Source organism: Carcharhinus amblyrhynchos, chromosome 1 (assembly GCF_965287045.1).
Source record: "Carcharhinus amblyrhynchos chromosome 1, sCarAmb.v2.hapA, whole genome shotgun sequence".
NCBI lineage: Eukaryota > Metazoa > Chordata > Chondrichthyes > Carcharhiniformes > Carcharhinidae > Carcharhinus > Carcharhinus amblyrhynchos.
Window position 1 is genome coordinate 59,209,428 of NC_137324.1, and position 24,331 is coordinate 59,233,758.

At 41.7% G+C, this 24,331-nt stretch overlaps 1 protein-coding gene across 1 annotated transcript in view; it reads left to right on the top strand.

Moving 5' to 3' along the window:
• The window catches only part of parp8 (poly (ADP-ribose) polymerase family, member 8), a 377,525-nt gene that overhangs the window by 268,799 nt on the left and 84,395 nt on the right, over positions 1 to 24,331 (top strand). The window contains exons 10-12 of the mRNA XM_080185528.1: positions 3,069 to 3,135; positions 7,778 to 7,906; positions 12,257 to 12,812. Of these exons, the coding sequence (XP_080041654.1) occupies positions 3,069 to 3,135; positions 7,778 to 7,906; positions 12,257 to 12,812 (752 nt within the window). The remainder of the gene's footprint in view (positions 1 to 3,068; positions 3,136 to 7,777; positions 7,907 to 12,256; positions 12,813 to 24,331) is intronic.

A 24,331-nucleotide genomic window follows, 5' to 3' on the forward strand; every position in this document is an offset into this window, starting at 1 on the left:
TAATGGGGTAGTGCAGAAGACAAGACATTTGTAAGCATCTTCAACCAGAAGTGCCAAGTGGATGATTGATCTTGACATCCTCCTAAGGCCCTCAGTCGCACGAATGCCAGTCTTCAGTCAATTCAATTCACTCCATCTGACATTAAGCACCAGCTGAAGGCACTGGACACTGCAAAGATTATGGGCCCTGACAATTCCTGGCAATATTATTAAAGTCTTGAGTTCCAGAATTAGCTGTGTCCCAAGTCAATCTGCTCCAGTACATTTATAACATTGGCATCCACTGACAATGTGGAAAATTGCCTTGCTTTGTCTTGTCCTGGCCAATTACTGCCTGATCATTTCGATCATCAGCAAAGTGATGGAAGGTGTAATTGGCTGTGCTATCAAGCAGAACTTTCACAGAAACAGTTTGCTCACTGGTGCTCAGTTTGGGTTTCACAAGAACCATTTAGCTGCAGACCTTATTACAATTTTGGTCCAAACATGGACAAAAGGGCAGAATCCCAAGATGATTTAAGAATAACTGCTCTTGACATCAAGCCAGTATTAGACGGAGACCAAGAAGCCCCAGCACAACTGAAGTCAAAGAGAATTAGAGGGAAAACTGTTCACGGGTTGGAGTCATACCCTAGTACACACAAAGATGGTTGTGGGTCCTTAGAGGCCAATCATCTCAGTTCCTGGTTAGGATTGTTTGCACTGGAATTCAGGCGAATGAGGGGTAATCTCATAGAGATTTATAAAATTCTAACAGGACTAGACAGGATAGATGCAGAGAGGATATTCCCAATGGTGGGGAAGTCCAGAACCAGGGGTCACAATCTGAGGACTCAGGGTAGACTATTTAGGACAGAGGTGAGGAGATAATTCTTCTCTCAAAGAGCGATGACCCTGTGGAATTCATTACCACTGGAAATAGTTGATGCCAAAATGTTGAATGTATTCAAGAGGTGGCTGGATATAGCACTTGGGGTGAATGGGATCAAAGGTTATGGGGAAAAAGCAAAATTAGACTACTGAGTTGGATGATCAGCCATAATCGTAATGAATGGTGGAGCAGGCTCATAGGGCCAAATGGCCTCCTCTTGCTCCGATCTTTTATGTTTCTATTTATCACTGCTGAAGTTCCTCACGGCAGTGCCCTAGGCCCAAACATTTTCAGCTGCTTTGTCCTCCACAATAAGGTCAGAAGCAGGGATGTTCGCTGATGACTGCACGATGTTCAGCACCATTTGTGACTCCATAGATACTGAAGCAGTCCATGCCCATATACAGCAGAATGTGGACAATATTGAGCCTCAGATTTAAAGTGGCAAGTGACCTTCGTGGCATCCAGCTGCCAGGCAATGACCCGTCCAACAAGAAAGAATCTAATCAGCTCCCACTTGCCATTCCATGGCATTACCATTGAAGAATACCCTACTATCAACATCCTGGGTATTACCACTGACCAGAAACTGAACTGGACCAGCCATATAAATATATTGGCTACAACAGCAGGTCAAAGGCAAGTAATTCTGTGGCAAGTAACTCACTTCCTGAATCCCCAAAGCTTGCCAACCATTCAAAAGGCGCAACTTAGGAATGTGATGGGATACTCTCTACTTGTCTGGATGAATGCATCTCCAACAACCCTTGAGAAGCTTGATACCATCAAGGACAAAGCAATTTGTTTGGTCAGCGCTCCATTCACCAACTTTAATATTCACTGTGCAGGTCCTCTTCCAACCGCTTCAGTGCTGTTGCTGCAGACCTTTGTTAATTTAAATTCCGCCAGCTGCCACAGTGGGATTTGAACTCGTGCCCCCAGATGTTAAATCAGATTATTAGTCCAAGGGCATTACCACGACCCTACTCTCTCCCCCTGTAATAGTAACCGCAGGCTGAGAAGAATTTCCATTGGAGCCTGCACAAGTTGCTGCAGTGCATCTTGCAGATGGCACCCACTGCAGCTGCTGTGCATCACTGATGGAGGGAGCAGATATTTAAGATAGTGAATTGGGGGCTGACCTAGCAGACTGTTTCACCTTTAATGGTGTGAGCTTGACATTTTTCATTTAACTGTGCACTTGCAGAACTTGTGACCCCATGCACCTTCTTTACCATAAGGAGCAGAAGTAGACCATTTGGCCCACTAGTTCTGCTTTGCCATTCACTGAGGTCATGACTGATCTGACATGATAATTCTCCACTCCACTTTCCCACCTTATGCCCATAACCCTTAACTGCTTTAATGATTAAAAGTCTGTCTATCTCAGCCTTGAACATACTTAACAGTTTAGCATTTACAGCCTTCTGCAGTAAAGAATTCCACTGATGCACTACACATGAGATAAGAAATTTACCATTAATGGCTTTCACAAGGTCTTAGCAAACATCTATCAATTTTTTATTACCAATTTTCACTAATATCTGTAACTAAATCTGAAAAGGTAGGTATAGCGAAACATGGATAAATAATCAACTTGTGTCCAATGATTTTCATTAACACTAACAAGCAGGAAAATATGGCCCTTGACTCTACTGCTGTGTAGTTAACAATGTTATGTCTCCATAGAAACAAGGAAGGGAAGGGGAAAATAGAATGTTAGCATTTACAGGTATATGTACATACAATAAATAGATTGTGTCTTTTTTTCTCTAGTGTTAAATACACAAAATATCGTGCCCATTTTTATAATTCTTGTACTTAATTCAAGGTGGTTTTATTTGTGAATATGATTTTACTGATTTATAAGCTCAGAAGGAATGAGCAAAGCTTTATTCTCTTGTGTGTCAAACACAATGTCCCACTGCTCTTTATCCAGAACCATTTCCATTTAAAGTACTGTATTTAACAAATTCATTCCCACAGTTCTTAATTTACTGTAATTGGAGCTATGACACAGTGATCATTCATTCCCAGACATTGGACAATTAAACCAGTCAATGTATGTAAATAATTTACAGAAAGACAAGGCACCTTTGAGGGCTCCTTATTTTTAATTCATGAAAGGCTATTTATTTTTCACTTTGTCCTAATTGTATCCTTTGTCTCTTTCTCTCTCTCCCCCATAATCTTACAGTTCCAACAGTTGATGTTTTCCAGACATCAACAAAGGATCGATTTGGACTGGGGCATCAATTGAAAAAGTAAGTCTTTCAGAAAAGATTTTTAAAAAGCAGGGACACCTACATTTCTATAGCATCCAGTACTGTCTGACACACAGCCTTTTGAAGGGGATGTTAAAGTAAGGTTCCATAGATCTATTTTGAGGAAGAGCAGGGGACTTTCTTCCCAGTGGCCTGGCTAACCGTTAGCCCTCAACAAGCATCAGTGAAACAGATTACCTGATCATTATCACATTGCCGTTCATAGAACCATGTTGTGTGCAAACTGACTACTGCAACCAATGTAGGTTGCTGTTATGTATTGACCAGGAGTTACCACAAAGAGAAAAGCGATGAGGCACCATAATTCTGGATTTAAGTAGAACACCATGCAGGTTTATTAAGGAAATATTGCTCGTTCCAGGTCGAAGAAGGAAGACACAAAAGCCCGCTAATATCTCTGCTTGCATCACGTGATGTTATACTGGCCAAGATGCAATCACTTCAATGTATAACATTCCTCCCCTTTTAGTTCTTTAGTCCCCAAATGACAACCATTCTTAATATTACAGCAGCAGACCCAATTAAATCGTGGATGCATTATTTTCCATATATACTATTAATAAGAGAGTCTCTCAGGTGGTCATCTATTTCTTTTGGGTTGTACTCGATGCACTGGAATTTAGCTACTTGATACCTTTGAAGTGTCCTCTGTTTCTTCAGTTGGCAATTCTTCATGTGAAACTATTTCTGTGTCAGTTTCAATTGATCTTAAAGATTCTTCAGCAACAGAATCTGGATTTGTCTCTGTGGTTACTCTCTGTTCTCAGAAATTGTTACTGAGCATTTCCCATGTAAGTATTTTTGTAAAGCTTCAGTGATTTCACTTCCTAAGGCTGGTATCTGCTTAATATAATGTCGCCAAACTCCCTCATCATAAGAACATAAGAACATAAGAACATAAGAAATAGGAGCAGGAGTAGGCCATCTGGCCCTTCGAGCCTGCCCCGCCATTCAATAAGATCATGGCTGATCTGTCGCTGCTCAGTTCCACTTTCCCGCCCTCTCCCCATAACCCTTAATCCCCTCTCTTATCAAAAACCCATCAACCCGCTTCTTAAAAATATTTAGCGAGGCAGCCTCCACCACTTCAACGGGCAGAGAATTCCAGAGATTCACCACCCTTTGAGTGAAGAAGTTCCTCCTCAACTCCGTTCTAAACCGCCCCCCCTTTATCTTGAGGCTGTGCCCCCTAGTCCTACTGTCTTTTTTGAGCGGGAAGAGTCTTTCCACCTCTATCCTATCCATCCCATTCATCATCTTATACGTCTCAATGAGATCTCCCCTCATTCTTCTAAACTCTAACGAGTACAAGCCTAGTTTATTCAGCCTCTCCTCATAGCTCAACCCCCTCAACTCCGGTATCAGCCTAGTAAACCTCCTCTGCACTCCCTCCAGGGCCAAAATATCCTTGCGCAGGTGCGGCGCCCAAAACTGCACACAGTACTCCAGCTGCGGCCTCACCAATGCCCTATACAGCTGCAGCAAGACCTCCCTACTTTTATATTCAATCCCCCTCGCTATGAAGGCCAGCATCCCATTCGCCTTCCTGACCACCTGCTGCACTTGCAGGCTGGGTTTTTGCGACTCATGCACAAGGACCCCGAGGTCCCTCTGCACCGTCGCCTGCTGCAGTTTTTCGCCACGTAAGTAATAGTCCTTCCTACCATTCTTCCTACCAAAGTGGACCACCTCACACTTGCCAACATTAAATTCCATTTGCCATTTCCTGGCCCATTCGCCCAGCCTATCTAGATCCTTCTGCAGACTCTCCACACCCTCCGCACAATTTGCCATCATCATCCATGTGGTGTAAGATATTGGATCTGTTTTTGCTAGGAAAATGGCAGGTATCCATTTTTCATTATCAGTATAGCTTTTTGCTAATACCCATTCCCCCTGAGTAAATACTGACTTTTTAGAGTTCTGTTCCCTCCAGTAATCTGTGAGTTTTGTTGCCGTTTGACAATCTCTAAAGTATCAAGTGGTATCAAAAGGTCAAATTTTGTTTGTAACTTCCTTTTTAAAAGCAGCATCACTGTGTCATTGCATGTACAGTGTTCCCGTACGATATCAAGAATTTATTTAGTCATCTTGACAATGTATCTTGGTCCTTTGATGCCTTGATTGAGTGTTTGAATAACTATGAATTGTTCACCCAATTCATTTGTTGATGGATGATGCACAGCCGACTTGATGTTTGTGGACCATTTCCTCTTAAATAGCCTTCAAACTCCTTTGAAGTAAACTGTGTCCTGTTGCCTCTTACTATTTGCTCAGGTCCACCAAATCTCAAATATTTCATCCAGCTTCTCAATACTCAGTTCTACTATTGTAGATTTCATGATCACTACATCCGGCCATTTGTACTTTTGTTGGACCGGAGTAATCTATTTGTGATCTCTGCCATGGCCATTATATTTGGTTCCCACGGGAAGGTTGTAGCAGTGGAAGGTTTTTTAGTTTGCACAGTCCTGACATTGCCCCACTTTCTCTTCAATGTCTGCATCTAATTCTGGCCACCAAAGATAATAACGTGTCAGTTCTTTCACTCTTACAACATCTGGATGTCCCTCGTGCAGCTGTTCACACAAACAACGGAGGAATAATTACTCAGATTCCCCCCAGTAAAACTCCACTCTGGACTGTCAACGTAAGTCTTTTTGTGATGTAAGACTTGAGGTCTGGCTTTTTACAATCTACTTCTGTCATCGTTCCATTTAGGACCATTTCCATAACTTTCCCCATCACTGGATGAGTTCTTGTGTGTCTCTGAATTTGAGATGAAATAACAGGTACACTCCCCATTTGTGAGAAATATAGGAAGTTGATATTTTCTTCAGTTTCTTTGTAATGGCAATCTTGACAATGCATCAGTATTTGTATATTGGTCCAACTGACAATATTTAATATTGTGGGTGTATGCCAATAATATCAAAGATCATCTTTGTAACCCAATGGCTGCTAAAGAAGGATCTCAAACAATGATGAGACACAGTACAAGGGATAGACAATCTGATGAACTGGTGTGACAGCAATAATCTTCCCCTCAATGTCAGCAGAATGAAGGAGATGGTCATTGACTTCAGGAAGCGTAGTGGAGAACATGCCCCTGTCTACATCAATGGGAATGAACTAGAAATGGCTGAGAGCTTCAGGCTTTTGGGTACCGTCACCAATAACCTATCCTGGTCCCACCTATGCTGATGACACGACAGTTAATCTCTTGTACTATGTCTCATCATTGTTTGAGATCCTCCTTTAGCAGCCTCTATTTTCTCAGAAAACTAAGGAAATTTTGCACATTCACTACAACTCTCACCAACTTTTACAGATGCACCATAGAAAGCATTCTTTCTGGTTGTATCACAGCTTGGTATTGTCCTGCTTTGCCCAAGACCTCAAGGAATTACAAAGAGTCATGAATGTAATCCAAACCATCACACAAACCAATCTCCCATCCATTGACTATCTGCAAAGCCTCTTTTGCAGCCATCTTCATTGCCACTGCAATGCCTATTGCTGATTTAAGAGTTAGTGTTCTTTCAGTAAGCAGCTTTCTCTGAAGAGCTTCATTCCAGAGCCCACATACCAACCTGTGACAAAGAGCATCTCAAGCATCACACCAAAATCATAATATTTAGCTAGCCTTCATCACCGTGAATGCCTTTACCTTTCTCCTGGCTTTGGCGGTAGAACTTAAATTATTGTGCGATATGGAACGATTTCAGCGAGAAATGTTCTTCTAAGACCTTTGTTAGTTTGTTGTAGGGTTTAACTCCTGATTTGTTGGATGGATAGATGAGATTTTGTAGTTTTGCATCCTACTAAGCTGAGAAATGTTATCATCTTTAGGTCATCCGATACTTGATTTGCTTAGAAATATATTGGAATCTTTCTTCGTACAAGTTCCAAGTCTCATAATCTTCATCAAATACATCCATGTTGTTGCCATTTCCTGCCATTTGTGGATCCCAGGTTTTAAACTTCCTTCAATTTTCCTCCTCTTCCTCATACAATGCGAGAGATAATTCTATCTAACCATGCAACAATTTCTTTTGCCTGGAACATTTCTGGAATTCTCTGGCCTTGCATGCCCAGCTACTGCTGCCAGTGAGAACAGAGCATTTGGCTCTCAGTCAATTCTCCATTCACAACAGCGGGACTAGAGAATCCCAGTCTCAGGTGAGGTTGGTCAATATCTACTCTTTGGTTATTATGTAGAAGCAGTATTTAGCAGCTTCCCAGCTGAAACGGGAGGGTGTGGACCAGGAATTTGAAGGATATCTCCAGATTTCTGGAGCAGCAGATGTCAAGTCCAAGTGAGTTGCTCCCACATTAGGCATAAGGCAGCATATGGAAAAACCTGGATAAAATAAGGTCAGATATAAAAATACAATTACTCACAATGAATGAATGAACCCTGGATATTTTACCTAAACTCAGTCTGCCTGGGCCATTCAAATAAATTGAGAACCATGTGGTTTGAATGATGCCTTAATGAGCTGGAACTGAATTGTCGTTTTGAATGGTCATTCTGAAATTGTCTTTCTGAGACTGTAGGGACTAACTCGTGCTTCATTCATTTAGCAAATTTGACATTTCCAGTTTATTGCCTCCACAGAATTATGCAGACTTTTGTTACACACCAGTGGAAACAAAACAGCAAAGAGAAGCTCAACTGTCCCCATGGTAAAAAGATTAGCGAGAAGAAGGTGAAATCCCCTCTGCACATTTTTTCATCATTGCGCAGGTAATGTGGCAAACTTCAAGAAAGGTTAACTCCATTAATTCTGCTTGGAACTGAGTACTGATTCATTACTTTGTGACCACCAATGCAACTTAGTGCCCATTATTTCAGCATGTAGCAGTAACGGTCTCATGTAATCACACTTGGACATCAGTGTTAGCATTGCTGCCTCTCACTGCCAGGGACCCAGGTTTGATTCCCAGCTTGGATCACTGTCTGTGTGGAGTCTGCACCTTCTCTCCATGTTCTATGTGGGTTTCCTCTGGATGCTCCAGTTTCTTCCCACAGTCTGAAAGATGTGCTTGTTGGGTGCATTAACCATGCTAAATTCTACTCAGTGTACCTGAACAGGCACCTGAGTGTGCCGACTAGGGGATTTTCACAGTAACTTCATTGCAGTGTTAATATAAGCCTATTTGTAACACTAATAAATAAACTTTAAACTAAACATTAGTATTTAAGTCAGCAATCATAGTTTCATCGAAGTTTATGCAGGAGGCCATTCAACCCATTGTGTCTTTGCCAACTGGAAAAGAACCAACTTGTCAAATTCCAATTTCTGGCTCTTGGTTCTGTAACCTTGTAGGTTATGATACCTTGGGTTTAGTGTAGGTTCAGACACTGGTGGGACAAGTGGTGGGAAGTCCATGTCACCTCTCCAAGAGGTCCTCATTGCTATTTAAATGCTAACAAGCATTTAAGTGAGCAGTATTGTCCAGAATTACATCCCCCAGTAGGGCAGAAGCACTCCCTCTACCCCTGAAAAGCTGCTGCCCAATCACAAGAACACAAGATACAGGAGCAAGTGTAGACTGCATGGCCCATTGAGCCTGCTGTACCATTCAATATGACATGACTGATCTTGGGATTCCACTCCATTTTCCTGCCCGCCACTCATACCCCTCAACCTCCTGAGAGACCAAAGATCTGTCTAGCCCAGCCTTAAATCTGTTAAACAATGGGTCATCCACAAGCCTCTTGGTTAGAGAATTCCAAAGATTCACAACTTTTTGAGTGAAGTTATTTCTCTTCATCAAATGAATGGCCTCTTATTCTTAGATTTTGCCCCCGTGTTTTAGGTTCCCTGGTTAGTGAGAAAAATCTCTCAGCTTCCATCCTATGAAGTCCTCTCAGAATTTTGTAGCTTTCAATGAGATCATCTCACATTCTTCAAAAATCCAGCGAATATAAGCTCAGTATACTCAGCCTATCATCATAGGATAATCTGCTCATTCCAGGACCCAATTTAGAGAATCTTTTCTGTACAGCCTCCAATGCAAGTTTATATTTTCTTCAATATGAAGATCACAACTGTACAAAGTATTCCAGAAGTGGTCTCACCAAAGTGCTATGTAACTGCAGCACAACTTATTTATTCTTGTACTCCAATCTCTTTGCAATAAAGGTCAATATGCCATCTACCTCCCTAATATATCTCTTTGCAGCCTCTGTGTCCTTCCTATGGCTTATCTTTCAACCTAGTTTGGTATCATCAGCATAATTAAATACATTACTTTCTATCTCTTTGTCTGTATAAATTGTAAATAGTTGAGGTCCCAGCATTGATCCTTGCATCACTCCACTGTTTATTGCATGCCAACTTGAAAAAGCTGCAATTATGCTCACTCTGTTTTCTATCTATTAACTAATCCTCTATCATACTAATATATTCCCCCTAATTTGCCTATTTATCTTTTGTGTGGCAGCTTATGAAATGTCTTTTTAAAATCTGGATATATTACATCTACTAATTTCCTTTTATTTATCCTACTGGTTGCATTTACGAAAGTGGTGTAGAAGTATTGTTGCTGGATTACTAATCCAGGGACCCTGGGTAATCCTATGGGGGCCTGGGTTCCAATCCCACCACGGTTTAAATTTAAATTCCATTACAAAATCTGGAATTAAAAGTCTATTGATGACCGTGAAACAATTATTGTAAAAGCCCATCTGGTTTGTTAATGTCCTATAATCTTTAGGTAAGGAAATCAGCTGTCCTTACTTGGCCTGGCTTACTTAAGACCCCAGATCCGCCACAATGTATTTAACTATTTACTGCTTTTTGAAATGGCTGAATGAGGCACTCGGTACAAGGGCAATTTAGAGATGGGCAACAAATGCTGGCCCAGCCAATGATGCCTACATCCCATTTAGAATTAAAAGGATATGGACATTAAAGGAAGAATTAGAATTTAAGAAGTGCCTGGATTAGCACTTGGCACATCATAGCATTCAGGTCTATGGGCCAAGTGCTGGCAGAGGGAATTAGTTGGGAGTTCAGGTGTTTCTAATGTGTCGGTGCAGACTCGATGGGCCGAAGGGCCTCTTCTGTGCTGTGTGATTTTATGATTCTAAAAGAAACTCTAATATATTTGTCAAATAGGATTTTCCTTTATTAAAACCATGCTGCATGTTCTTATCATACTATGCTTTTTATGTCAAGACTTCCTGAATGATTGAATTAGGCATTTTTCCAACAACTGACGTTAAGCTAACTAGCCTGTAGTTCTCTTTTATTTTTCCCTCCTTTCTTGAAAAGTGGTGCAATATTTGCCAATTTTCAATCCAGTGGGATCTAAAGAAAACCATAGCTAACACATCCACTATCTCTGCAGCCATCACTCTTTGAACTCTTGTAGGCCATCAGGTTCTAGGATTTGTCAGATTTTAGTCCTTTAAGTTACTCCAATAGGTTATCTCTGCTAATTTTTTCACTCATTTTAGCCCTTATGTATCATCTTGCTTTCATCATATTTCTGGTATAGCACTTGTATCTCCTACTCTGAAGGCAGATATAAGATACTTGATCAATACTTCTGCCATTTTCTCATTCCCTATGATAGTTTCTGCATCTGAGAGACTAATATTTATTAAGTCACTTGTTGACCATTATCCTTTGCTTCCTGTCACTGAACCTAGTTTGGATCCAAGTTTGCCTTCGATCCCATGGACATTTACTTCTGAGATCAGTCTTCTGGAGAGATATTGGCAAAAGCCTTGCTAATATAACAATAGACTACTTCAAACTTGCTGCCCTCTTCGAGCCTCTTTATTATTGTCTCAAAATATTCAATCAAGTTATGCAGAAACACGTAACCTTCATTTAACAAATCAATGCTGAATGTCCTTGCTTAACCCATGCTTTGCTAACTGATGATCAATACCGTCCTCCCGATTTTTTCCAATAATTTTCTTAGGATTGAGGTTAGGTTTGCCTCTAAGTGTTTGATCTGTCTCTTTCTCACTTTTTAAATAATGGTACAATGTTAACAGTTTTCAGGAATCTTTATGGCACCATTATGTTACATGAAGTGTGGCACAGTTGAATTTTCCCACTGTATCCCCATCCAAATATGTCCCGATTAACCAGCCCAAATATTATGAAGCTGAAGTTTCAGAGTAGTTGAGTCACTCATAGTTGCCTGCTCCTGAATAACGAGGTGCACTCTATTAACCTTGTAAATTCTGGCAGAGTCAGTGTTGAAGGGCATTGCAGATTACAACCCAAGACATATAACTTTCAATTCTGTCCAACATGTTCTGTGCTGTTTATTTGTCCCCTTCATATTTTTCTGTATGTTGTAGCATTGCCTGCCCACAATGCCTTTCATCATCATTTAACAGATTAATGGTTAACATCACCAGCACAAATTGTGCCTGCAGTTACTCAGGAATCCTGACCCTCAATGTGATTGGAATATTCCCTCCTGTTGGGAAAAGATTCCAAAACCACACTACCTGCCTGAGAGCTTAGCCCACTGATAAAGCCCAATACAGATTCCAGCACCCATTTGGTTAAGATGCCTCAGCAAACCTCCTCACAAGAAGAATGTCAGGGCCTCTCATTGGCATTGTTGGTCGACCAATTACTTCCCTGTCACTGATGTCGTCAGGGACAGCTCTATGCTTATCAATTGAGTTGATCTGTCCATTGCCCACAACAAGCCCTACCTCTGTAGCCCTCTAAATTCATTAGTACCCCACTCTCTTTTGAAATCTCCTATGGAATCCACCTCCCCTGCTCTCCCAGGCAAAGCATTCCAAATCCCATCATCTCTCTGAATAAAGATGTTCCTCTTCATTTCACTCCTTACTTACTTGCTGGCCATTTTTAAATTGTGATCCCTTAGTCACTGACATATCAATTATTGGAAACAGAACATCCCTTGTCAACCTGTAGGTCAACCTGTACATAAATGTGCATAACTTTAATTTATACGGTATGCATGACTAGAACCTTAATATATGAGAATAATGTGCTGTAATTAATCAGTATGTATGCAAAAGTTTTCCTGGTCATAATTAAGTGCACCTTACAATTTGAGACTGAATATAGCATTGCTTCAATTCCAGGTCGCCAAGTTATCCTCCGCCTGGATGTGGCAAAAGCAAATCCAAGTTGAAACCAGAACAAGATGGGATTGCCAAGTCGCAGAAACTATTAAAGAGAAACTGTTCCAATACTATCAAGATGGAAGATGGTTGTGATTCTAAACCTCACAAACCTCTTGGCCGTTCTTTCTCCAGTGACCCCAGAGCTGAACAGGCTAATTCTACAAAGCCACATAAACTTTTAAGTCGGTCATGTTCTGCTACCATGAGGCTAGATGAAAATCTTCCTTTGAAGCCCCATAAGTTACTAAGCAGGACATGTTCTGGTGACCCCAGATGTGAGCACAACAGTGCCCCGAAGCCACATAAGCTGCTGAGCAAATCCTGTTCCAGCACTCTGAAGACAGAGGACTCAGATGGACTGAAACACCACAAACTGCTGAGCAGGTCCTACTCCAGCAATGCCAAAGTGGGTAAAACGGAACTGTGCAAGGAGCCCACTTCTGAGGGTAGAAGACTCTCACTTACCTCAGGTCTCATTGGCATATTAGCACCTTCGTCTTCATCACAGCCTACAGTATGTAAATTTCTAGCTTGCATTATTCTCTCTTTATTTTTCCGAGTATGGACTTAATGATGGGATTTCATTCATTTCAAAGACTAACATTAATGAAAGATAGAGAGCATAGAAAATGAGCTAGTCTGATCTCAAGCATTTAGATTCTGGATGAGTGCCACCAGCATCTTGTTCAAAACTGAGTTGCAGCTTTGAAATTGGAACCACAAATCAAGGTTGCATAGTCTTACATTGGACTTTGATCTGTGCTACAGATACATATAGAATCATAGAATTTTACAGCACAGGAGACCATTCAGTCCATCGTGTCTGCTCCTGCTCCCAAAAGAGTGACCCAGCTAGTCCCATTCTCCAGCCCTATCTCCATAGCCCTCTAAATTCATTAGTACCACACTCTCTTTTGAAACCTCCTATGGAATCCACATCCACCGTTCTCCCAAGCAAAGCCTTCCAAATCCCAACATCTCACTTAGTAAAGACGCTTCTCCTCATTTTACTCCTTACTCTGTTGATGGCCGTTTTTAAATTGTGATCCCTTAGTCACTGACATACCAACTATTGGAAACAGAATATCGTTCTTTACCCTGTCAAAAGTTGTTCATAATTTTGAACACCTTAATAAGGCCACCCTTATTCTTCTCTGCCCCAAGGAGAATAAGTCCAATTTCCCATCTTTCTTTGTATCTAAAATTCCTCATTCCTGGTATTATTCTGGTAAATCTTCTTTGCACTCTCCCTTTCTTAAATAAGATGCCCAGAACTAAACACACTGTTCCAAATGTGGTTTGACCAACGTTTTGTAGAAGTTTAGCATCACTTCCTTGTTTTTATACTCCATGCCCCTATTTATAAATGATGTGGGTATGCCGGCGTTGGACACCTGACGAAGAGGGTAACCCCTCGAAAGCTTGCGAGTATATTATCAAATAAATAGGTTGGACTAAAACCTGGTGTTGTCAGACTTTTTACCCTATTTATAAACCCAAGGGTCCTATAAATCTTCGTAACAACTGTTTCAACTTGTCTGGCCACCTTCAGAAAATAATGTACTTAAACCCTGAGGTCTCTCTGTTGTTGTACCTCCTTCAAAGTTTGACCACTGAGCCTGTATTGACTCCCCATGTTTCTTCTACCAAGGTGCATTACCTGACATGTCACTGCATTGAAATATTTTCAATTAGAATTGTCCTATCTTTATGTTAAAAGCATTTAATATCATTGGTATTTAAGAAATATAAACTATCCGAAGAGTCGGCAAGGTGGCTCTACAGCTAGTTTATGTTTTAATGAGCGTTGATTGGCTGCATGTGGGACTTCAGCCCTTCATTTGGGAGGAAGTCCTACCTTTGAGAGCTGCTGGCCAATCTAATTGGTCGGCAGCTGTCTAGGCTCTGCAGCAACCATGCTGCAGTGGACAGGAAAGGAAGTTGAAGAAAACGTCAGAGACCAAGTCCAGAAACCAAAGGCCTAGGTAAGTCCATCAGTTGACCACTGAAGGGCCTCAGCTGGGGCAAGGGCAGGCTTCCTATCCAAGGATTTATCCGGCCCAGTATAAGATCGTTTGAGTGGTCAAGGTGGGTGAGAACCCAGGAAGAATCCCGTTCCTTCAATTCATGCCCCACCCCCCCCCCCCCCCCCCACCCCACCACTGCCCTCCTAAAAGCCTGCCAGTGGGGGAGCCCATGGTGCCCCAGTCATTTAAAATAAGGTTCTGCACCACCACTGGATATATGTAACTTTCACAGCAGAGCTGCTATTTGGAAAGTCACAGTGACAGATACTCTTGCTGGAATAAACCTGATCTTGGCCATTTCCCCTCAATAAAAATTATCCCTTCTGTTGACAAGCGTAGACACAATACTTACCATTCAGAGATTGGGTAACTCTTTGCCTACTTACTTAATTGTATAGAGTTTAAAAATGTTGAGGGTGGATTCCTTTTCAAGTAGGAAGGGAACTGAAGAAAGGCTGATCTTGAATTCAGTTACAGGAACTTCAGATGAAATCTAGAATCACAGGAGAAAAGAACAAATACAGTGAAATCTGATTAAATATCACTTCCCATGCTTTGATGAAACCCCTCTTCTTTTCATTACAATTAATGAGAAATACCACTGCCATGTCCAATTATTCCCTTTGAACTTGACAAATGAGTTAGATTCAGGTCATATATTTCAAACAGTCTCTTTAAAGGGGTATGTTGTTCCTTTGTTTAAGAAGGGTAGCAAGAATAATCCAGGTAATTACAGGCCAGTAATCCTTACATCAGTGGTAGGGAAATTATTGGAGAGGATTCTTCGAGACAGGATTTACTCCCACTTGGAAATAAGTGGGCCTGTTAGTGAGAGGCAACATGGTTTTGTGAAGGTCATGTCTCACTAACTTGACTGAGTTTTTTGAGGAAGTGACGAAGATGATTGATGAGAGTACCGCAATGGCTGTTGTCTACATGAACTTCAGTAAGGCCTTTGACAAGAACCCTTATAGCAGACAGGTGAAGAAGATGAAGTCGCATGGGATTAGAGGCGAGCTGGCAAGGTGGATACAGAACTGGCTCAGTCATAGAAGAGAGTAGTAGTGGTAGGGTGCATTTCTGAATGGAGGACTGTGACAAGTGGTGTTCCTCAGGGATCAGTGCTGGGACTTTTGCTGTTCGTAATATATATAAATGATTTGAAAGAAAATGTAACTGGTTTGATTAGTACGTTTGCGGGCGACACAAGGGTTGATGGATTTGCAGGTAGTGATGAGGACCATCAGAGGATACAGCAAGATATAGATCAGTTGGAGAGTTGGGCGGAGAGATGGCAGGTGGAGTTTAATCCTGACAAATGTGAGGTAATGCATTTTGGAAGGTCAAATAAAGATAGGAAATGTACAGTAAGTGGTATAAGAGTATTGATAGGCAGAGGGATCTGGATGTACAGGTACACAGATCACTGAAAGACACAACACAGGTGGAGAAAATAGTCAAGAAGGCATATGACATGCAAGCCTTCATCGGCTGGGGCATTGAGTTTAAAAACTGGCAAGTCGTGTTGCAGCTTTATAGAACCTTAGTTAGGCCACACTTGGAATATAGTGTTCAATTCTGGTCGCCACACTACCAGAAGGATGTGGAGGCTTTGGAGGGAGTAAAGAAAAGTTTTGCCAGGATGTTGTCTAGCTTGGAGAGGTTGGAGAAACTTGGTTCATTCTCACTGGAACGACGGAGGTTGAGAAGCAATCTGATTGAAGTCTACAAGATTATGAGAGGCATGAACAGTGTGGATAGTCAGAAGCTTTTTTTTCAGGGTGGAAGTGTCAATTACTAGGGGGCATAGGTTTATGGTGCAAGGGGCAAGGTTTAAAGGAGATGTATGAGGCAAGTTTTTTACATAGAGGGTGGTGGGTGTCTGGAATTCATTGCCGGGGAAGGTAGTGGAAGCGGATACAGTAGTGACTTTTAAGGGGAATCTTGTCAAATACATGAATAGGATGGGAATAGAGGGATATGGTCCCCTGAAGGGTAGGGGGTTTTAGTTCAGTCGGGCAGCATGATCAGTACATGCTTGGAGGGCCGAAGGGCCTATTCCTGTGCTATAATTTTCTTTGTTCTTTGTAAAGGAGATACTACCAAAGAAATAAATACCAAAGATAATGTTTGTCTGTATCAGAACACCGAACATCATCTGCCATAGTTTAGGTTGAAAAAATGTTTGTGTTGGCAAGCTGCAGAGAATGCAAGCTGATCATGTTGTTATGAGGGAAACTGGGCATCTGAGACTTGAGTGAACATGACAATTCTGTCTCTCAAGCAATCTGATTGGAAGTTTGAAAAAGTAATGTGGCACATCTGATTTTTGTGTTTAACTGCTCATCGGCGCTTGTCTGAAGTTGCTGTACCTTTTGCATATTCCTTTCCTTCTCTGGTCTGATCTGGCAATATATAACTCAAAATGCTGATCTTTTAGCTAAACTGACCCACGTAGAACAAGTTGGTCAGAAAGTTGTGGGGTACCCACGATTCAGAATTCCCACACTTGCTGTGTTGTTTGTGTTATGTCAGGGAAGGGTTCCCCACTCGGAGGCTGTCCTGATTGACAGGCTTGGCTTGGTGTGAGTTGGGTGATCAGGGAAGAGCAGGGAGGGATTGACTGGAAGGGATAAAGGAGGGAGAGGAGGCAGGGGTAATTTCATGGAGAGGAGGAAGGTGGCTGGCAACTGGAAGTACAGAAGGGGATTTATTAGCGATGGCTGAAGTGAGTTGATATGAGGTAGAGGAGGAGGGGTTTGAGCGTAGAGGACGGCTTCCATTTGGATGAAAGAAGGGGGTCAATTAGGAATTGAGAAGGAAGGTTGCTTGGGCAGGGAGGAGAGGGTTTGAATTGGGCAAGAGGAGGGGGTTGATCAGGATGGAGGAGGGAGAGGGGAATTGTTTAGGGCTGGAGTCAGGTAGGTTGCTGATATCTCAGGTGTCAGGTCATGAATCAGAAATGAGTGTTTGGAGGCGAGGACAGTAGGTTTCAGGGATGTAGTGGTGATTAGATATCTATTGGTAAAGAGAGATGCAGGATCTGCTCATGGAAAGTGATTGTGACCTGGTGTCTGTGGGGGATTTGGTTCAGCTGATGTTTGTTCACCATGGCCCTGTTGGTGATGGCGTTCTAGGCAGTAATAGGAAATTGGGACCTTTTTGTGTTGCTGAGATCAGACACACCGTGAGAAAGGTCATGTAAGGGGCCTATGGAGGCTCCTCAGCCAGGCACCTGGATCCAGGAGCTTATTGTTAAGGCACCAGCACCCTGAATACACCATGTCCTCACCCCAATGAAGAAATCAGTTGTCCATGTGCACAGGAAACCCAATTAACTGAGTTAAAGTTGAAATGTATAATGGCAATGAGGAACACAGTCCCATTATCATAGTTATCATATGGGGCAGCACGGTGGCACAGTGGTTAGCACTCACAGCTCCAGGGACCTGTGTTCAATTCCCAACTTGGATCACTATCTGTTCTCCCCAAGCCTATGTGGATTTCCTCCGGGTGCTCCAGGTTTCCTCCCACAGTCCGAAAGACTAAACTTGATTCAGAGTTCCAACCTGCCTCCTTGGCTGTTTACCCAACTTCAGGAATCAGTTAAAACCAAAAATGAATGGATTGGAAGTGGATTGGGTTGCAAAACAGATTTCTTGAACTTTAACACCCCTCCAACCCATACTTAAGTACTTCCAACGTTTTTACAAACATACAAATTGAGAGCAGGAAAAGGCCATTCTCGAGCCTGCTCTGCTACTCAATAAGATCATGGCTGATCTAATTGTAACCTCAACCCCACATTCCTTCCTACCCCGATAACCTTTCATCCCCTTATTAATCAAGAATCTATCTAGCTCTGCCCTAAAAATATTCAAAGGTTCTGCTTCCACTGCCTGTTGAGGAAGAGAGTTCCTGAGTTTTATGGTCCTCTGAGAGAAAAAAGCTCTCTTTATCTCCATCTTCAATAAGTGACCCCTTAGTTTGAAACAGCGGCCCCTAGTTCTGGATCCTCCCACAAGAGGAACAACATCTTCACATCCAGCCAGTTAATAAGCACTGAGTTTCAATCGAGTCGCCTGTTACACTTTTAAACTCTAGTGCATACAAATCTTTCCTCACAAGACAACCCTTCCATTCCTGGTATTAGTCTAGTAGACCTTCTCTGAACTGCTCCTATATCCTGAAAGAAGGAGATTGAATACTTCCTACAATACTCCAGATATGTTCTCACCAATGAATCCCTTGTACTGCTGAAGTATAATCTCCATATTTTAATGATCAGTTCCCCTCACAAAAAGCAATAACATTCTTTTAGCTTTACTAATTACTTGCTGTACCTGGATACTAGCCTTTTATGATTCATGCACCAGGACATCCAGATCCATTTACACCTCAGTGTTCTGCAAGCTCACATGATTTAGATAATAAGCTTCTTTATTTTTCCTGCTGTGGGTGGCACAGTGGCTAGCACTGCCTTACAGCACCAGGGACCCGGCTTCGATTCTGACCTTGGCTGACTGTCTGTGTGGGGTGTGAACATTGTCCCCTAATGTGTATGTGTTTCCTCCTGGTGTTTTGATTTTCTCCCACAGTCCAAAGATGTGTAGGTTAGATGGATTAGCTATGCTAAATTGTCCCTTAGTGTTTTAAGATGTTGAGGTTTGGTAGATTAGTGGGGTAAATATGTGGGTTTATGAGGATAGGGCCTGGGTAAGATGCTCTGAATGAGAGTCAGTACAGATCCTATGAGCTGAATGGCCTCCTTCTGCACTGTAGGGATTCTTTGAAGGTGGACAATTTCACATTTGCCAATATTATACTCCATTTGCCAGATGTTTGTCCATTCAATAAGCCTATATCCCTTTGTACGTTCCATATGTTCTCTTCACAGTTTACTTTCTTATCTATTTTTGTGTCATCAGCAAAATTAGCAATCTTACCTTCAATTCCTTCATTCAAGTCATGCATATCAATTATAAAAAGTTGAGGCTCCAGGAGTGATCACTGTGGTATGCCACTTGTCACACACTGCCAAACAGAGAAAGTCCCATTTATGGCAACTCTCTGTTTCCTATAGCTACCCAATCTTCAGTCCATATCTACAGGTTACCTCCTACACCATGAGCTTTTATTTTACACAATTACCTTAACAAATGCCTTCTGGAAATCTAAATACTGTGTATCCACTGGTTCCCCTTCATTCTCAGCACATGTGACTCCTTCAAAGAACTTGAATAAATTGATTAGACTTGATTTCCCTTTCACAAACTTGTTAACTCTGCCTGATTGCCTTGAATTCTTCCAAGTGCCCTGCTATAGTGTTTTTCATATTGGCTTCTAACATTTTCCCTGTGACAGATGTTTGGCTAACTGGCCTGTAGCTTTCTGCTTTCTACCTCCCTCCCTTTCTGAATAAAATAGTTCCATTTGCTACTTTCCAATCTAATGGAACCTTGCCTGAATCTAGGAAATTTTGAAAATTAAAATCAATGCCACAAGTATTTCATTAGCCACTTCTTTCAAGACCTTAGGGTGAAGTCCATTCAGGCCTGGGGACTTTTCAGCCTGTAGACCCAACAATTTACTCACTACCGCTTACCTGTTGATTGTAATTTTCCTGAATTCTTCCCTCCCATTTCCAGATTTGTAGTTATTTCTGGGATGTTATTTGTGTCCTCTTTATGCAAAATTAATTTGCTACCATTCCCTCTTTCAATCATCAATTCCCCAGATGCATTTTTATATTACTGGCTAACTTTCGCTCATACCCTTGTTTTTCCATTCTTATCAATCTTTATGACATCCCTTAATATTCTTTATATTATTCCCAATATTGTGACCTGTCAGTCATCTTTGCACAAATACGTGCTCTTTCTTTAAGTTTAATACTGTCTTTAATTTATTTAGTTAACCACAAATGACAAGTCCTCCCTTGGAATTTTTCTTTCTCATTGGAATGTGTCTATTTTGTGTATTCTGAAATATCCCTTCAAATGTCTGCCACTGAACCTTTATTCTTTTGTCCCTAAAGCACACTCACTGGTTCACTTTAGCTAGCTCCACTTTCATGCCCTCATAATTGCATTTACTTAAGTTTAAAATAGGGACGCACTGCTCTCTCCCTCAAACTGAATGTAAAATTCAATCATATGAGCATCTCTGTTGCCTAGGGATGTCTTCACCACAGAATTACAAATTAATTCTACCTCATTGTACAATACCAGGTTTAGTAATCTGCTGTCTAGTTAGCTCCAGAATGTGCTGTTCTAAGAAACGGTCCCAAAAGCATTATCAATTCCTCATATAGGCTACCATTGCCGTTCTGATTTTCCAGTCGGCACAGTGGTTAGCACTGCTGCCTCACAGTGCCAGGGACCCAGGTTTGATTATGGCCGTGAGTTATTGTCTGTATAGAGTTTGTATGTTTTATGTGTATCTGCACAGGTTTCCTGCAGGTGCTCTGGTTTCCCCCGACAGTACAAGATGCACAGTTAGATGGATTGGCCATGCTAAATTGTCCTTTAGTGTTCAAAGATGTGTAGGTTGGGTGGATTAGCTAAGGTAAATGGGTTACAGGATAGGACAGGGTGGGCCCGGATAAGATGCTGTTTCGGAGAGCTGGGGCAGACTCAATGGGCCGAATGGTCTCTTTCTATAACAAAGGGATGCTATGTAGATTACAACCCCACAGGATTATTGCAGTACCTTTCTGACAAGTTCCCATTATCTCTTCTTTCATACTCTGTCCTACTGTGTAGTTACAACTAGGGGCCTGCACACCACTCCCACAAAGGATTTCTTGCCTTTATCATTTCTCATCTTAGCCCAAACTGTTTCTGCATCCTGGCTTCCTGAATTTAGGTCAATCCTCTCCAATATGCTAATATCATCATTAATTAACAAAACCACCTCCACCTTTTCTTAACTTCCTGTCCTTCCTAAAAGTCACATTCCCTTCAATATTCAGTTCCCATATGACCATAAGACTCAGGAGCAGAATAGGCCACTCGGCCCATACAATCTTCTCTACCATTCAATGAGATCATGACTGATCTGGTATTATAATCCTCAACTCTATTTTCCCACCTTATCTCCTAAATCCTTGATTTCCTTACTGATTAGAAATAGACACCATGGTGGCACAATTGTTAGCACTGCTGCCTCACAGCACCATGGACCCAGGTTTGATTCCTGGCTTGTGTCACCTGTGTGAAGTCTACACGTTCCCCCTATGTCTGTGTGGATTTCCTCTGGGTGCTCTGGTTTCCTCACACAGTCCAAAAGACATGCTGTTTAGATGCATTGGCCATGCTAGATTCTCCCTCAGTGTACCCGCACAGGTGTGGCGACCACGGGATTTTCACAGTAACTTCATTGCAGTATTAATGTAACTACTTGTGACATTAATAAATAAACTTTAACCTTAAATCTGTCCCAATCTATGTTATCCTATAGCCATGTCTCTGTAATAGCTATCTGATAGTACTTATTAATTTCTATTTGCAATATCAGTTCATTTTTATTTTAAAATTTCCCCCAAACTCTCACTGGTCTCATATGGTTGACTCTTCATTGCCCTTCAGATAAAGATAAAGTTGCCATCATCCCAGATGACCATAGACTGCTCTACCCTTTGAGGGGGAGGGTGGACTGAGAACCTGACAATCACCAGACCTCAGGCGAGGGGCAAAATTGAGAAGATGGGGCCTTCATGAATAACCTCAGCCGACAAGAGAATTGAACTTAGAAGTGGCCTAGCCATTCAGTTGCATTTCAAAATGGTCCACCTCCACCTTTTTGAGGCTAACCAAGGATGGATAATAAATGCTAGCCTTGTTAGTCACATCTGTATCCCCAAGAATTAATTCAAAGAAAAAGCCATCACTAATTTGGGAACAAATCCCTTGACACCTCCACAGTTCTTATTCTCTCACTATTTAAAACAAAATTCAATTTGACTTTCTCTGACCTCGCACTTTCTCACGTTGAACTCTGTTGCATCTAAACCATTGTATTTCTCACAGTGACCATATGGGCAAGTAGGGCAGCACGGTGGCGCAATGGTTAGCACTGTTGCCTCACAGTGTCAGGGGTCCAGGTTCGATTCTGGCCTCGGGTGACTGTCGATGTGGAGTTTGCACGTTTTCCCTGTGTCTGTGTGGTTTTCCTCTGGTTGCTCTGGCCTCCTTCTGCATTGTAGGGATTTTACTGCACTGTGCATTATCTCTATCTACGACAGAATCTTTGTTGGCTGTTCTCACAGATACCACTGCGTAAAAATGCTGCGCACACAGCCAGCACCACTGCAAATTCTTGCTAACTCTGCAGGGGCACTTGTTCACTGCTGTGAGCAAAATGCTGACTGAGAGACGAAAGCATCATCTTTATCACCCGCTCAGTATTGGTCTGGACAATCCAGACTCTGAGCACAGGGCACACAGAAATTTCTAACATGAGAGGAAAGAAAGCCACTGTTTTTGAAATAGGATAGCAATTCTTTTTCAATTGCATCTGTGTCTTTTCATATGGGGCATTAGTTATTCAGGACTATGGTTCATTTTCATCACCAGCATAAGCTATTAAGAGATCTAAAATGAACAGACAATTTTGTTAGCATGCTCGTTACTAACATCACTTCTGACGTCAATCTGCAGAATCCATGGCAAATATTCCATGCTCTCATTCTGTGATATTGGTCTGGATTTTGCAAAGATAATGATGGTGAAACTATCAGCGTTTGCCATCTTTGCTCCATTGAAACTGACAGCATCTTCTGGTCTTCACACATGAACAGAATAAAGCAGAAATCCAGAAGTTACTGTCTATGATTCTATGCCTCTCCAGTTCATGCACACGTGAGACACCCTGAGACAGTAATCACTGAAAAATCTTTGAATTGTGGACAGCTTCCACACTTAAGTCTGTTGTTGAATGAGGTATAAATGGACTTTTCATAATGTACCAAGTTCATAATGACGACCAAACACACTCAGTGAGCGTGAGGAGCTCACTTCATACTTTTGCATGTCAGATTTCTCCATTATACTAGCATTTCCACACATATAAAAATTCCACATATTTAAAAAGTTACACGTTTTTTTAAAAGAAAGCTTGCTTTTTTTTTTAGCATTTGTCTTAATCCAAGAATAATTTCTTTCACCTGTTGAAAATTTAAATTAAAGCTAAAGGATACCAATTCCTTTTGATTTCTGCCTTGATGTGTGTAAATATACCAATGTGATTGGCTGCTTAGCATTGTACTGGCATCAGGAGATCTCCTTGATTACCATTGGGAGAGGGGAAACCACACCATAAAGATTACGGGCAAGATTCTCCAGCCTCCCAGCCCAGCCACATGTTTCCCACTGACAGGAGGTGGCAAATTGTTTGCTAGCGGTGGGATTCTCTGGTCCCACCACTGTTGATGGGAATTCCTGCTGACGTCGCTCCCACAACAGCAGGAAACCTGTCGGCGGGGGTGCACTGCTAGCAGGACCGGAGAATGAACGGCTGGAAAGTTGTTATTTTGGGAAGTAATCTTGTGTGCTGACACAGTAATTTTGAATTAGAAATATGTTGAACGTGCCCCAGTGAAAAATCCATTGGGAGAAACATCACTGTAGAATGTTAAGACATTTGGAAGTAGTATAGACCTAAATTTCCCTTTCTCGCCAGTGGTAACAGGTCAGCACCAGGACACTAATGTTCAGTAGTGTCAGCTGGCTCCATTGGTGGCTGGATTGGTTTTAATGCCTTTGAATCAGAAGATTGTGCATGTCACACTTCACTTAACGATGCAATATTCCAGCATAGCTCTGAGATGAATGCTCTGATTTGATTGGTGGAAGGATATGCTGGTTAAATGAAGAGGGTGGGTGGCTGGTCATATGGGGCATAAAGAGTACCCTGGACCAGCTGGGTCAAATGGCCTGCTATTATGACATATATCTATACAAATTGATGTAGACAACATTGCAGAAATTCTGTGCCGGCATCAGGA